We start from the raw sequence: 17,322 nt of genomic DNA on the forward strand, positions 1-17,322 counted from the left end.
TTAAATTGGGTGTTATAATGTCACTAATTGGGTGTTAAATTGTCAATGTTAAAATTTATAGTCGATTTTTAAAATATGAACCCTAAAATTGAGGAATTTAAGGATTACAATTAAGGATTAATGGTGGAAGTAACTTTGCATGTGAATGTCGTGAGTTGATTATGGAGTAATGGTGGAAGTAACTTTGCATATGAATTTTAGGTATTAATTAAGAATTAATGGTGGAAGTAACTTTGCATATGAATTTATGCAGGTAATTAAGAATTAATGGTGGAATTAACTTACTTTGCATGTTTCCGGATTTAAAGAATGAACTAGAATTGAATAAAAGATTGTTGAATTTTTGTTTTAATTATAAGGTTTTGTCTTGAATTTATTGGTGCTAGTTTTTTCTTGAGATGAGGTATAGGAAGAGGACATTCAATCCACCTGTGAAGGTGGGAAGCAAGAAGAAATGGAGGGTTAGGATCACAATTAGATTTGACAATTAGGGGTGAGTTGAATTTTTCTTTGATAATGCATATAGTGTGTAATGTTGTTTGTTGTTACGTTGTTCTTTCAGAGTTCTGTGGGGTATGCATTGGGCGCTACTGAGGAGAAAGTTGGTATGAAGAAGAAAAAGAGGGTTGTGGAGGTAAGTGACAGTCCAGAAAAGGAGTCATACAGCTGCTCATCTCAAGAAGACAATGATAGTTCATCGGTTGGACAAGAGCTTAAATAATTGCTTAGAAGGATGAGAGGAAAGAGTAAAAGGCACAGAAAGGGGGGAAATGAGAATGTATGCAGAGGAAAAAGGTGGAGAGTGAAATCCTTAGTGCAGGACAGAAGGTTAAGACGCAATTTTTGAACAAAAGGAAGGTAATGGTTTAGATATGTATCTAAGCTTGTTCATTGATAAGCATTTGTTGATCTAATACCTATGGTGGGTTGACTTTTATAATAGCAATCGAATGTGATATGTCGAGTTCAAGCATTTTCCCTGTTGATAAAGGCATTTGATGAATCTAGGAAAGAGGAAGTGAAAAGCATGGGGTTTGGGGACAGTTGGATTTACAGTTGACCTACATACCGCGACAATTTTAATACTGATTGATGACTAGAGTAGATGAGGGTATCATGTATTGTGGCGATGGTATTAGGTATCCATTGGGTCCAAACAAGATCAGATGTGTCCTTGGGGTTCCAATGGGTCAGAAATCATGCCAGCAAGGTTGAAAGATGATGCAATGGACTTGGAGGTGAAGCGGATTAGTCATTTGTACGGAGACAAAAAGACCATTTTGGTGGCCACAACATCGGCATCTCCGATAGAGTGTGATGAAGGTGAAACTTTTACAAGCTAGTAATTGATAAAGAAAAGAGGGAGTTCAAGACTCCACAAATGCGAATGCCGCACGACATTGTCATGTCGACTGTCGTTGGTCCGTGAATGACATGCGACACTTGCTCAACTAAAAATCACCTTATTTAAGAGGTGGTGGCATGTTTCTTTGATGGACGATGACATTGGCAAAGAAGGAAAGCAAACACTCCACCATCATTCACTAAGTGATTTTTAATTATTTTTATAATTTTATTTTGCTGATGATTAATTGATGGTGGCAGGAATACCGCGAAATGCCGTTGATTTTTCTTTTTATTTTTTTCATGTTTTCTAATCATTTATTCTTTTTAATTCACGAACTCGGGGAGGGGGTTGGAGCCTTGGAGGTTTTGTATTTTAAGGGCAAAATGGTCATTCTTCGTGATAAATGCGGGCGTCTTTAGGAAAACGCAAACGTCATTTAACAATCTCCTAATTTTCCTTGAAAGTGATCGACGACATACATCAAAATCCAATTGAAAATCATCAATTGAAGCTTAAATGTGATCAACAAGAGAGGAAAACGCGAGAGTCATTTAACTATCCCCTAATTTTCCCATGAAAGTGATCGATATACATGAAAATCCAATTGAAAATTATCATTTGAATCTTAAATTTAATCATCGAGATTACCAATTGAAGCTTTATGCATACTGAAGGTAATGAGTGGGAAATCAAAATACAAGATCTAATTTGATCATAGAAGAATAGGATAGAAATAATTTAGCAAATCCTAAAATTAAATATAACATCCAACTTTCGTGGCGGAGGAACGAAGACTCGTTCTAACGCCTGCAAAGGAGTGAGGCAAAGTTCTTTGATCTAACGCCATCTATTGTTAGAGGAAGGTGTACAGTCGTTAGTATGGAGGCAATTAGGCGGCTATTACATAGGTCGATGGGGGTGACTATGGAGTGGTCAGCGTAAAAACGATGGTGAAGCTAGTAAATGTGAAGGCAATGGTTGATTGAAAGAGAAGAAAGGGGGGTGGGGGAATGGTGGTTCAAACGGTGTGGGTATGGGAGAGGAGAGAGAAAATGAGTTCTTGTTAGAATATAGGGAAAGGAGAACGTAGAGAAGGGGTTGAGCTAGTGGAATTTCAAATTCTTACAAATGGACTTATTTTCTTAAGAGTTGGATTAGGCTCAATTCCAATTCCAAATTCCAAATTCCAAATTCCAAATTCCAAATTCCAAATTCCAAATTCCAAATTCCAAGTGTTTCCAACAAGTGAATTGGGCCAGATTTAAAATTTTAAATGACATCCATATTCACAAAAAACGCATTAATGTTGTCCAGAAAACTGAAGAAACGGGTGAGTTCAGATCTCTATTATGACAATGAAAGAGCTTACCTGTTGCTAATTTCATGAAGTATACAAATGCTAAAATACAACAAAATGATCATATATTATAATTTTTCTGGACAAACAACCATGTACTATAAACTCAACATAGAAAACCTACTCTGACCTTGGAGCTTACGCCAAAAAGACCATTCGTGCCAAAAATGTTCATTACAAATGCTGTGATGTGAGCCTGAAACTTGTATTTCCTGAAGTAACTAAGGAGTGGTTATATATATATGGCATAACCTTTTGTATATAACGACCACGGTGTTCCCACAGATGATCATTACAGATGTCGTTCAAAGATTAGGGAATTAATCTCCGTTTTTCGCCTCAGGATTGTATAAAGATGACACCATGAAGGCTCCACTTGGTTAACTGACCGATTAGATTCAAATTGCACCCCTCTTATTTGGCTTCATCACCATTTCAACAAACCTATACATCCAGCGATCTAGCATTCCTGCAAGATTGACAATAATTGAAGCACCACATCAGAAATTGTATCAACACATTGTAGTGATGCATGCCAGTAATGAGTATATCTCCCCTCCCCCGGCCCCACTCACACACACACAGACAGAGGATAGCAAGTTCGAAGATGATCCTCCAACTCTCCAAGTGCAATCAAACTGAACAAGATGTCAACATCAGACCAACTAAACATTGCAGGATCTGATACAATCCTTCTTTTTCTTTTCTTTGATTTTTTTGTTTTATAAATCTGCAGATTCACAGTATCAATTTCACCTATGGAAGTGGGCACTGGACAGAAATGGTGACAAATAGTCACTGTTGGGATTTTCGTGACTTTGTAGCTCTTCCGGGACCTAAGAATCATAAAGTAATGAGGGAGCAACAAAACTTTGAGTATGAACTCTATGGCGTACAGTTGGCCAAAGTAAAAATTTGGTACAGAAGTCCCCAAAAGAAAGCAATTGGCCTACAGTTACTCGAAACCAGATATTAATGCTAGCATGACAATTGTCTGAGAAAATTTTGGAAGACTTGAATCACTATCAAGTTATCTTCAGAGCCATTAAAAACTCTAGCATATTAGATTCTATAAAATGAAGAAAATTGCTCATCTTTCCTGCTTCTGTGCAACACCAAATATTGTTCACGAGACCCCTGATATTTATGAGATTAACCAGTGTACATTCCAATATCAAAACTGACAATAGTCAAGCTCAAGGACATTAGGCATACCTGTCAAAGCAAAGGTACCCCCTAGTACTGCACAAAGCCGAGTGATGAAATGAAGAAAACTGCGGCGTTCTTCACGGATTGTTACAGTAATAGGCGATAGGTCATACAAGAAGTAAACAGCTGCCAACAACAATGCAATTAAGAAATATAGGCAGCAAGGCAGAACAAATAGACATGACAAAAGCAGCATCTAAAATGCTTCATTACCAACCTGGCCATGTTCTATCAAAGTCTTTCATAGGTGAAAAGTACTCTGTGACAGAAAATTGGTTGGTAGGCAACACGTCTTTCGAGGAATATCTGTACTCGGTAGGAACAATCTAAAACATAACAGATGCAATTTAGTAATATAAACCACTGTGTACAAACAGAAAGAAAAGCATCTTAAGGTATATCTGTACTTGGTAGGAACAATCTAAAACATATCAGAAACAAGATCACTGCTAGCAAAGCTACTCAAAGGACGATCTTCTCACAGTTACATTAGGCAAGCATCAAGTCAGACAAGGTTTCTTATAGTAAATAATACTCTTTAAAAAATTACATATTTTACTCAGTTTTCTTGTTATGTAAACAGAGTTCCTTATTCCTTTGCATTTTGTAAACATTGTCTAATGTGGAATACGACAACCAAATAAGGAACTTTAACATACTCGGCATGGTAATCACAAATCAGAGCCTTAGTTCTTAAACTTAATTTTCTTCTCTCCCTCTCCTACCTCTGGCCTCCCCAGGAACGCATCATCTCCCTCCTCTTACGCATAAGATTCCATAATCAGGGATTTTATCATATTCTAGCAGTTTTCAATTACCATGTTTCCCAATAACACCGCGTAAATATTGCTTACTTGTCGCAATTGGATGCTATTGCCACATTCAGTAATAAAATAAATTCTAACTTTCTAAACCTCAATCGCAGACAAACAATAGCTTCAATGCAGGCGCCGATCAGCACAACTCCACAAACTAGTCATGAAGCACTGTGGCCCGTGGGCCCATGGGCCGTGGCTTAACTTCTCACAGAATATCCACCAATTCTTATAATCGCTTATAAGAAATATACATGTGACAAAAATCTGACACTTCATACAGTAATGAATTAGAGCTGTCAAAAACCGACCCGATCCGAGAACCAGACCAAACCCGACCGATTCGCAAGGATGCGCGTCACGCACTGACCCAACTTAAGCCAAATCTGATATGACCCAACCCGACTGGACCCAATCCGATTCCAACCCACACCCACCCAATTTGACAGCTCTACAAGTATTAATGGATGAGAAGTGGAGAACATAAACCACAGCATTGTAAGTTTGTAACAAATACGCAGGTCGATCATTGACTATAATGGGTTAAGACAGTCGGCAACACAATGCAATAAATAATTATTTAATTCAACTGAAGAGAAATACTTCCTCCGTCCCGCAGTTAACTTCCCGGTGCCCATTCCTCACAATATGTTTGTCCCTGATTAAACTTCCCATTTTCTCATTATGGGGGGATCCACAAAATAAAATATTGTTTCCAATCTTCTTACATCTCCACTTTGGGTCCCCACTTTCTCTCACCTCCCCAAAAAAAAAACTATAAACTATACCCACTTACTTCTTTTTTTCACACAAATCAACAAAATCTCACTGCAATTCCTCTCATAAAAACATGAGTCCAGGAGAAACATCAAGTATAAAGGGGGGAAGACAGAGTAGCATAGTACACTCCAATAGAGTTATACTCCCTCCGTCCCGGAATACACGCACCGGTTTGACTTTTTGCACTATTCACATAATTCACTTTGACCCTATTTTATTTCTAGTATATGAAAACAAAAGTTAGCATATAATATATTGTTGGCTTCATCTTAACATATATTTTCAAAATATTAATATTTCATAATTTTTTATAATATGTAGTTAAAGATATTGGTGGTCAAAGTTGTGCATTGGCAAGCGTGTCGACTCGAACCGGTGCGTGTATTCCGGGACGGAGGGAGTACTTCCTCCATATAAAGGACAAATAATTTTATAGATAAGCATATGCATAATGAACCACCATAAAACCTGAAAATTAAGAATCAATTAAAATTAAACAGAAACAAAGACCGAGAGCACTGATAGTGATTAGCATGTCACACACACACTAAAATTACTGTCCATTCAAATATTACAGACCTGAGATGCAGCTAAACAAGAGGCAACATATAAAATAGATACTTATTCCACATATGTTTACTGAGGTCATGATATGACTAGGACATAAGCAGGCATTAAATGACACCCGACATACCTTTATGTAGTATTTAAAAGTGCCACTTGTACCACGCAAGATGCGAACTGTCCCATCAAGGGGGTTATGAATTCCAGGATAAGAAGGCCCAAATGATAGATCATGAATCATGTGGCTGACATTAACGCGATTAGATCCTTCAAAAATCTGACAAAAGACAAGAAAATTTTGGTGAGTACTCATTATGCTAAGAATGAACAATACAACAATAATTCACAAGAAATTTCACAAGATCCAACATTCAGATCCACAGGAAACATGTAACTCCCCCCCCCCCCTTCCCCTTCTAATTTTTCGCTTTCTTGTTTCTAGCCATGCATCAGCTGCAACACGGCCCACACCTAGTCCCTCCCCTTATCTATCAGGTTACAGCACACCATTGACAAAATCTACTCTTAAGTCTTAACTGAACAATTTCCGTGCATATCTTTCTTGCAAGCACGTCCTGTTTAAATTCCCCTTCAGTTACAAACGAACAACCTTTACATACTTATGACTTCCCTACATTTCAAGGTTTTCCACGGAAACTCATTCCTTCACTTGCTAAATATTTTGTCTAGTCATTCATCAGCCGCCACACCTAGTCCCTCCCCTGATCCATCAGATTATAGCACAACATTACCAAATATCAGCCCACTCTTAGCTGAACAACCCCTGCATATCTTTCGTGCAAGTATGGTCTGATTATATTCTCCTTGATCTCAAACCAAAAACCCTTCCACGTCTATGAATTCTCTAAATATCAAGTTATATCAGTCATCCTTCCACAGAAACTTATTCCTTCACTGCCTGAAAATTTTGATGCATAAATTAACTATGGGCAATTGGGCATGGGTACAAGTTTGACATTCTCCCTAACAAAATAAACTACAATCACGGCGCATAAAGTTCCCACGGATCGAATGTACACAATTGCACTTCAGAAGCAAAACACTTCCATAACAAGCATAAAGCTACCTAATGTGGAAGTTATAACTCCATTTACCACTCAAAACCAACTTCTTTTATACAAAGAAAACTATCCAAGAAAAAATTGAGAGTTATGCATCATCATTGGCAAAAAAATGTTATTTCCACATCAATTGTTTTAATTGTGTAATTCACAGTGAGACCTCACCATCTGAGCAACAAAAATGTTCAGCCCATGAACTGAGATGTGAAAGTTCCCAGCAACCCTTTGCACATCTAAAACACCATAGATCTGTAAAAGAAATGAGGTCATTGACTCATTAGTTACTTCATCACAGTTGAATATTTTTTTTAAAATATAAATGCAGTTGGAAAAAGTAACAAATACCCGACACCCTTCTCCATTTGCCATTGCCTGCTTAACTTTTTTTATTATGTTTTCAGTCTCTTCATCGAAGCTTTGCAGATGACTTTTCTGTTTAGAATCTTCGTGCTTATCTTTAATATCACCATGCTCATCTTTATGACCATGCTCATCTTTAGAATCCTCAGGCTGATGTTTATCATGACCTGTCAAAAAAGTTCTTGAGACTATAATTAGTGACTATGATTCAGAGGAAGTAACATATTACCAAAACTTATCAAATGGGAACTTGATTATTTATTAGCCCATTTACCGATGAAAAGAAAAGGGAACAACTGTAATGCTTTGGTCAAGGAAACAGAGGTGGGAAGAGTCTAAGCCTCAGTACTGTACACATGTTTCATACAAGTACAAAACTAAAGCACATATGCAAAATATATAGGGCACCCATGTTAAATTGTCTATCTACATTACAAATTTATTTTCCTATTCTCTACAAATTAGAACTTAGATTATGTTCTTAATGGTACTTTGACATTACAAAACTTTATTCAGGTTCTTTATTGCGTGGAATTATGCTTTATCGAGGTATATGTACTTGATACAATTATTTCCTTATCAGAAAGTTATGATTTGACATCTATGTAGAAATTTTGATGTAGATACAATTAATACAAAGTAAGAGGATGGAAGGACCACCCATGTGGAATAGTCTACTTTCTCGAGGGGAGGGAAAGACTAAGATATTTATTGGGTTTAAATAGGTCTCGTTTAAAGGGTCAAAGGAGGGCAAAAGAAAGAACAAAATTACTTTATCGGGGAGGAAGTAAAAGTGGGTAGAACAAAAATAAATGGGTGAAAACGGAAAGTGGGTATTACATAAAGAAACAAGGGGGGTAAAATAAATGAGCATTAGAATAAAAATTATCTAAAATTGAGTTTAAATAAAGAACAAGACACTGACCTAAAAGTCAAATTGATTTATAACTAATGACCATCAGCGTCCATCTTTTATAAAAACTAAATAATCTCAGAAAACAAAAAAAAAATATGCCTATTGTGATATATTCAAGAATTTGACAAGTATTTTGATTTCATGCAGCATGTGTTCGTAGAATCAATGATGTTAATAGAGGGGCTTAAAATCAATAGAAAGATTTCATGCCAACTAGTTGCCAAGTCATTAGATGAAACAAGCAAGGTTTAAAATCCATGACTTGGAGACATTTCATCTATTATAGGACTGATGGTTTCTTTGAGCAGGCATGCCATCTATAAGACTATAACTACATAACAGTCAATAAGTCGGCCGACAGACGATACAAGTGGAAACTTTGACGTTTTTTTTATGAGTTTGTACTATAGATGACATGGCATTTTTTGGTGGTATGATAAAAATTAAGGTTGTTTAAGGTGGTGTTTAGAAATGTTATTGGCATGACTGAAACTAACATTTCAATCTAAACAGCATGTATGACAAGATCGGAGTTATTATTTGTCTATCAGTTTTCCCTTGGGAGTAAAAGAACAATTTTTCCATCTGTTGGTGAAACCCTTTCGATATTTGAAGCTAAACACCACTCAATAAATATAACTTACAAGAATAGTACATATAAGTAATAAAAGTGAAGAATTCATCTCAAAAAAAGAAGGTATACTGCACAAATAGTGTTACCATGGTCATGAGCATGGCCATGAGAGTGGCTATGAGAATGATCATGGGCCTGCCCCTTTTCCACCAAGTCAGTCAAAAACTCAGTTCCAATAATATGGCCATCACTGCTCATACGAAGCTGCAACATACCAAAGAGACAGTTTTAGGACATAATTGTCTATTTCCGGCATGATCAAAGATTACTATTCTTTGGCTTTTGAATTCAGATGTAAATTAAAATTATTCATTAAACTGCTTTTACTACTCATACAGTCGTTATATATAAAATAAAAGTCTTCAAGTAGATAATGGTGACATAAAATCTGTATATCTTCCTTTAGTTGTTTTCCTCTCAAAGCATGACATTAGTTTGGGGATGAGTTAAATGTCAAAGGAACCTCGGTATGTCTTCCCTACATCTCAAAATAACTGTTTTACTAATTAAACTCTGATTTTTTTAAGAAAAGACAGCAACTATATCCAAAGACAAACATTACAGAATAAGCTAGCCGCTTCAATCAGTAAGTGGAATGCTGTTATTTTTTGCGCTTGCAAGGACAAGGTATGCATGAAATTACAAAACAATCAATTCCTATTTCCTACTCCATTCATGATAATTTACCTCAAAAGATGAAGCCTGATGTATCTCAGCAACTTTGTTTTTCAATCAAAGTAGCTAGAAAGGGATAACACCTGGTCAATTTATTTACCCGGTGGACCGGTCCTTTATTTAGTCTTATTAATTTCTTATTCCTCTTGTGAAGAGTGTATCAGAAGCCAACGATGTTGTGTTTCTGAGTGAAGCAATGTGTGCATTACCAAGCATATTAAACCTTCTTGAAAACAAGTCTTAAAAGATTTTCTTGGCTCTTTTTGTGGTTTGAAGTAGCAAGATGACTTAGTTTTAAAGTAGGTCCTTATCTTGGTATTATTATTTTTAATGGGAGATGTTAGCCATGGACAAAGAGAGAGAAACCATCAATACAAAAAGGAACGTTGCAACTATTTCACAACCACATAAAATGGAACCTGTCATAAGACTTGCAACTACCATAAAACAGAGGAAGCAATACGTTAAATTAGAGCTAGAGTTTTATGTGGCTTTGCATGGAGATAGCTGGCATCTAGTTACATCATGTTGGCAAGGTAATATCGAAACAACTGTGTGGTAATCCTCTTGCTGATGCATGTGTAGCAAAGCATTTGAGTTGGACACAACAACTTGGTCCTAAGCTTTAATCATTGCAGCAGTGTTTTAGATTTGTTTTGTCCAAAAGAAGTTAGTTACGCTTATGGACCAGCAGAGGATAAGTAAGTAGAGTTAACTCCTACTATTTATTAGCTTTTAAATCTATCCTTTACACACTCAACTCCCACACATAGCTGGCAAGAGTTATCAGTTTGGGTTTAAGTAGGTATTTTGTTAAGACTCTGCTATTGGATAATTATGCAAGGCCATAACTAATGGATATTTTAATTGATTAAGTCTTTTAGGGCAGTTAGAGGTCTAGTTATTTTGGTTTCTACACAGCTAATTGTTAAGACTCTTTTAGACCTATTGAAGGCATGGTCATCGTATGTTATTTTAAAGTTGTGACTGATTAATAGAATTGAGAGTTGTAACATGTTTTCTTATTTGAGTTTGAAATTAGTTCATTCAGTGTCCGAAAATCCAAACACCAAGCTTGATAACATCTTAATGAGCGAAGCTTTAAACAAAAAACCAACTTATATTGTAATCTTAAGTGAGTTGTGAGTGAGCTTTCTGTGTAGTTGAACTATCCCGGTGTCTAATTATGCATAAAACACCTTCCTCGGGCGAAAAAGCTACAATCTGATTATCAGCCCCTCTAGCCCCACCAAGTCACCATACTGTCTTTCCCCACTTCTTTCCTCGGTCTCCTCATCCCCTCGGGATCTATGAAGGCACTAGCCGAACCAATTAAAAATCCAATTACAATGTGCCCATCAAGCGCTGCATGTGGGCTAGGCATTACTAAGCTTCATAATCAGAATGATGACTACTTAGGAAAGATCTATTACTCCAAGCATGCATAGCTCTTTTGCTGAAGGAACATAAATTAGTTCTAGTAGTTGGAATGTGGTAATGCAGAGGGTTGTACTTTGGGCCTTCAACATATAACCTTCTGCTCTCTTACGCCCTAAGAAAAATATATTTAAGACTACATGTATTCATCCGAAGGACTCTTTTATTTTCATGCCTCTTGAAACTGGAGAGTCTTCCATTATTTTAGAGCAGAATGAGAACATGTTTTTTTCCAGCCCTGGACTTGAATAGAAGCCTAATGACTGCGAAGAGATGTTTATGAGGTATAAAGTGCCTGTAAAAACTGTGTGTGACAATGAGCCTCACTGCATGAGATGCAATCTACTAGCCATACTGTGCCGCTACTGCATAGAAACTGATGCTCAATTTGTTCTGTATGTCGTAGCCTGTCTTCGTGTGGGACAACGAAATGAGACATATTGTCAATGCAAGGCGGGAAGTGCTATAGTTGAACTATAAAAGCCAGGTAGCTAGTGCAATGTGTTCGTTGAGGACCAAGAGAAAGAGAAGGGCTTTCAGAAGAAAATACACTATTGATGTGTCCTGAAATTTTTGAAGTTGGCTCTTTATCTCTCTACTAATCCAGCGATAAAAGCTTGTCTGGCAAGGGGAAAAAAGAATGGAAACTGCCCATGTTTTGTGAGGAAAAGGAGTACTAATATCATAATTCACCAACAATGAATAAAAAAAAATATTAAAAAAAAGCAACCAAATGAAAACTTCCAAACTCGAAGGATCGGTAAAATTGAGTTCATAACTTCATACAGAAGCCAGCTAGATATTTAAGTCATTTCCGCTTTCTGAGAACTACGAACTACATGTAGGTACCAAATCCATCCATCTATAATTTGGGCCCAAGGATATAAAAGTCACAAGCACACAGAAAACCACACAGAGGTAGAAGCAAAAACTGGAAAGCCAAGACATCAAAAATCATAAGTCCAAGTGAAGCATAACATACTTTCCATATATTTGTATCAAGATCCACTTCATGCTTTCCTGACATATCTATAGCATCCACACTGAGGACTGCACAAAACAAATGTCACCTCATGAAGAAATTGAAAGCAGGTAAGAATGTAAATATCAGCATTTACTACTATATACATGGTAAAACAAGTGGCGACAGGGACAAAAGTCGTTGTTGGAATAACAGAACGATCAGAAAATAACATCCATACTAACCATCGCATGGCAAGGAAGGGAATGTCATATTAATGTGTATAGGAAGAGTTTCCCCTCGCTTCAAATCCACAGACATCTACAAACAGACAAAACTTGCAATCAATAGAAAAATCAAATGACCATAAGAAAGTGGAAAGAAATGTGTGCTACAAAAACTCACCTGATTAACTGTATAGGTACTCAAATAATATCTAAGCTCGTGTATGAACAGAGTAGCCATTATGACCAGACCAATGACAGAAACTACAAAACCGAAGAGACGGATTAGACATCCACACACACAAACATTAATTGCATACTGGCATAGCGATTCAGATTTTAGGTATAGACACTATTGCATACTTCAATTCTACCATCGTAATACTCTATGATAGAATCTCTCTTTACTTTTCTGCTGATTTTCAATGTCGGGTTTGTATTTTAATCACTACACTACTCACATGATATCTACAATGACAGTACACCCAAAATCCCAGCAAATCAGTTGATGAAAATCACATTGCAAACTGAAAATTTAAGGACCCTAATTCAAATGGAGCTAACATAAATCAACCCAGCTTAAAACCCATCATACAAATAGGGTTTTCGTCACGAATAATCTCTTAATAGAAGAAAAAATTAAGGCAATTACCAATAGCGCCGGATTGTGTCTTCTGCAACAAGTGTTCTTCAGCGCGAGGGAATGCATCAAGTCTCTTAATAGCTTGTTTCACCCCCATTTTCCGGCCAAGTTATAATTTAATTAACACCCTTTCCGATCAAATTACCTGCTCAACATTTAAATTACAAAATTAATTGAATAATTTGCAATGAGTAAAAAAAATTGGGAAATTGAGAGTATGACGTCAAAAAAACACAAATTTTGAATCGATTTGTATTAATTTTTGCATCATAAAAATAACATGGTCGGATTATATGTGTGTGTGAAAGAAGAACATCAATTAAGGAGAGAGAAAGTTACCGGAGATTGAGTGGGAGTTAACGGCGCCGGCGACGAGGCGAGAGAGAGATCGTAATGGAGCAAGTGGGGATCTGTTAGAAATTAGGCACAACTTCGGGTTGTTTTTGTTTTTGCCGGTAAATTATTACTCCGTATTCTAGAATTTCAACCCGTTTTTTTTGGGTCTTTTAATTCAAATGATTTTTTCTTTTTTAAAACATATTGGTCCTTTTTTCTAATTGCTCCTTCGTTTTATTGGTGTCCTAAAAAATATTTGGACGTGAGGCTTATTAAACACATGTCCTCGATTTTACTATCAGGTTAAGATTATTGGTAGATTCTATTAAGGGTATGTTTGGTAACACTAGCTGAAATTGAGCTGAAACTGATAAGGTAGTACCTGAAACTGATAAGGTGCTGAAACTGATAAGGTAGCTGATTATGTTGTCTGTTTGGTAGAACTAGTTTTGTAAGTACCTGAAATTTTTAATTGTTTAATTGACATTCTATATATTTTAATATCTATAATTATTTTAATTGATGTATTACTCGATAAAAGTTATTAGTATCTATAATACGTCATGTTATGAATCTAAAAATAATTTTAATACAAAAACCAATATCTTGATAACTTTTAAAAGAATAAAAATTACTCTATGTCCCATATTCAACTAGCAATGTTGTCAAGGATCACTTGCATTTCTTTGGATGCTACTCTTGAATTTTCAGTGTTTCTAGAATCATTAACATCGGGAAGTTCCTCACATGGCATATAATCTGGATTTTGACCGAGCATGCTAAACATTAGGTCATTTGGTGAATTTCTGCGAATGTAGTTGTGTAAGGCAAAAGTAGCCATTATGACATCAATTTGTGCCTTCGTACTAAATTGCGGCATTTGTCTTAATATCTTCCATCTTTTCTTCAAAACTCCGAAGATCTCTCAATACAACTTCGATGGGATGAATGAGCACGGTTAAAGGCTTCACTGGAATTTGTTGGTGGCACATTTTTATATTGATCCTTATGATACCTGGTCTTTGGGTATGGCACCAAGTACCCTTTCCTATCAGGATATCCTTTATCGACCAAGTAATACTTTCCTGTTGTAGAGTAAACACTTCGTGATTAAAACCAAAGCATTATTTCAACTCTTCAAGTTAATTTGCGTCGCATGTTATATTTAATTTAATACAGTGATCAATATATGAATCAATATACTACTGTATAATTAAGAACAAGGTTAGTCACCTAAAATTGAAATTTCTGTTTATGTTTTATGTTATTTTGTGGGCGCTTCTGTATTATATCCCTAACTGATATATGCATGGTTAATACAATCCCTCTAATATCCCCAACTCATCATCAACAACTTCCTTTTAATTTAGAATAAACCAAATAAATGAGTCAGGTCGTCACAAAGTTTATTATGGCAGTGTTCATAGTAATGGAATACACAATACTTATTCCACCGCAAATACGGTAAATTATTCCTAAGTGAATAGTCATTAATATATCATAATTTACAATCAAATTCACCGTACAATATGAATTTATCGTTAAATCTGCAAAAAATCCTAATGAAGCGTACATTGATATATCATAATTTACAATCAAATTCAAAGAAAATCAATAAGAAAAATATAGAGAAGTAGAAAGAAGCGTCACATACCGAATATGATTGTCAAGTTCCAAAGTGTCGAGCCTGCCGAGTCTGCGGAGTGCTCTATTGACAAGGATGAATTGTGAAATATAACGTTTTATTAGGCTTTTTTCATTATTTAGGACTCTATTATCAATTATTTTTTTTAAAGAAAAATAATAATTTCAGGAGCTGAAACTCAAACGTTAATCAGATTAACGTTTCAATATCAGTCACTTTCTCCAACTTATATTTTATTTCAGCTACCTGCCAAACACTCCTAATTGTTTAAGGTGACTTATCATATTAGCACCTAATGATTTAAGGTGACTGAAAGTGTTTACCAAACAGACCCCAAACTAGTCTTATATGCATGCGATACGTGCGGAATTATATAAAAATTTTAAATCGTGTTATTGCAACTAATCACCAACAATAAAATGCAACAAAATTTGTTCACAAAATTCATCTAAAGAAAAATTATACATCCATTTATTTTTTTGGTAAAATAACGAATTTTAATACCAAAAGGTAGAAAATAATCAAAATCAGGATTTAGAACGATTAACGTTGCTTAATTAAAATTTGAAGGCCCCAATGACACAATAATAAAAATTAATTAAAATTAAACGGTATCAATTTGAAGGGCCAATGACCCGATAATCAAAATCTATTAGTAACTCAATTAAAATTTTAACTTCTCTTAATCTGGGAATAATAATACAAAGTTGGACTATGATAACTGCAATATGCTTGCAAACTACTCCGTACAATTAATGTTTAACCAATCAGCCTTAACATGAATATCTTGCATTTGAAGCTTAAAGATACACCATAAATAAATAAAAACATAACTAAGCAAGCAAAACATAGCAGACTTCAAAATGACAATAAAGCAAAAGAAGAAAAGGACAATAAGTAAAACTTGTTTTCGTGCTCGGAACCTTGCAGCAGATTCTCTATTTTTTATCATTCTCCTCTACCTCCTTTCAACAACTTTGTTGACAGTATGAATTCCTTTTCTCCCTCTAAAACCACCATTAAACATATATGGAACTGGTGAAACTGAAGATGAATCCCCATTGCTCCTTCCACGACCATCAAATGACAAAGCTGTAGGAGATACAATAGGAACACTTTCCCCACCTCCTCCCAACCCAACCATACTCAAACCTGCACCACCTTGTGGAGCTCCATTTTGGACCAAATTGTTGTTCATCCCCGGATCACCTAATCCTACAATACCACCCCTCAAACCTACATTACCTAGATGATCATTATTGGGAAACACCACCCCTCAAACGACTGAATCCAGTTCAAGCGCGGCCACCAAGTCAGTGTACCCAGCTAGCTATGTCCTGCAACAAATAATAATAATAATAATCTGAAATATTATTACCCTGGATTACAACATTACATTGTATATGCTAATTAAGGGTCTTAACTAATTTCTTACTTCGCTGGACAATTGACTCTTGCAATTCACAGTTTGTATGTTGCAAGGAAGCACAAAAATGACACAACTGCAAAAATGAGTCTTATCTGGGTCATGTCCTAAGGAGCCAAACAGACAAAGACAATTTACATATTTCTTTATTGGGTCCATTGATTAGACTCATTTACATATTTCTTAATCAGGAACCAAACAAACAAAGACAACCACCAACTAATTCAGGTCCATTGTTGAAAACATTGTCAATCTACATATTTCTTACCTGGAAATATTTTGACATAATTGGTATGTTCCAAACTCATAGAAAATCCAAGTAGGCACCATTGTAATTATGAGTAAACTAAAGCAAATTTTACTGTCATGGCATACCTAGTGTTTAAGAATAAAAACACTTGCGTTTACAAAACTACATAACTACCATTGTACAGTGAGAACTTCATCCTAAACTAATGCTAGACTGCACAAATTGTTGTATGGAGTATATACGATTATATTAAGCAAGTCAAACAACAATCATGTTCGGTAAAAGTAGTTCTTAAACAAAATTTAACTGTCAAAAAACTTTTACCAAATGTTTGGATTGCAGTCCTCGAGTTTGCGATACTCCAAAAACAGTTATGCAGAAATGTATTTTCTGCAAGAATGTCAGTTGGTAGATATTCATCACCAAGAAAGAGGAGTCAATCTTCACAGGATGCTCCAAATCATGCTAAAAAACCACAAAAAAATTACATCATCAACAATCAAATAAGAATTTCATCTGGAAAAAGGAAATGATAATTAACTAAACATAACAACTTTATGCAAATACTAACCCTAAGAATACAAAATGATTTATTGATTCTAATAATTGCAGCAACTTCCTCAATGCCATTACAGGTTTCAAAATTCTATCGAAAGACGA

The 17,322-nt window shown here is 35.7% G+C and overlaps 1 protein-coding gene across 1 annotated transcript; it reads right to left on the minus strand.

Moving 5' to 3' along the window:
• Nucleotides 1–2,667: 2,667 nt before the first annotated feature.
• On the minus strand, nucleotides 2,668–13,499 carry LOC110775318 (uncharacterized). The gene is made up of 12 exons (XM_021979927.2): nucleotides 13,345–13,499; nucleotides 13,015–13,150; nucleotides 12,544–12,626; nucleotides 12,384–12,459; nucleotides 12,160–12,227; nucleotides 9,152–9,269; nucleotides 7,501–7,682; nucleotides 7,321–7,404; nucleotides 6,204–6,350; nucleotides 4,132–4,240; nucleotides 3,921–4,040; nucleotides 2,668–3,174 (listed from the first exon to the last, which is right to left on the minus strand). The coding sequence occupies exons 2-12, from the start codon at nucleotides 13,100–13,102 to the stop codon at nucleotides 3,104–3,106; spliced, it is 1,146 nt and encodes a 381-aa protein (XP_021835619.1). The 5' UTR covers nucleotides 13,103–13,150; nucleotides 13,345–13,499; the 3' UTR covers nucleotides 2,668–3,103.
• Nucleotides 13,500–17,322: the final 3,823 nt, after the last annotated feature.

Source organism: Spinacia oleracea, chromosome 2 (genome assembly GCF_020520425.1).
Source record: "Spinacia oleracea cultivar Varoflay chromosome 2, BTI_SOV_V1, whole genome shotgun sequence".
NCBI classification, from domain to species: Eukaryota; Viridiplantae; Streptophyta; class Magnoliopsida; order Caryophyllales; family Amaranthaceae; genus Spinacia; species Spinacia oleracea.

Excerpts from the sequence above, each read along its gene's own strand:
- LOC110775318 (XM_021979927.2), bottom strand. The coding sequence starts at position 13,102 with ATGGGGGTGAAACAAGCTATTAAGAGACTTGATGCATTCCCTCGCGCT. Across the intron at positions 12,460-12,543 it reads GTACCTATACAGTTAATCAG|ATGTCTGTGGATTTGAAGCG; the intron begins GTGAGTTTTTGT and ends GTCTGTTTGTAG. Across the intron at positions 3,175-3,920 it reads GGGTACCTTTGCTTTGACAG|GAATGCTAGATCGCTGGATG; the intron begins GTATGCCTAATG and ends TCAATCTTGCAG.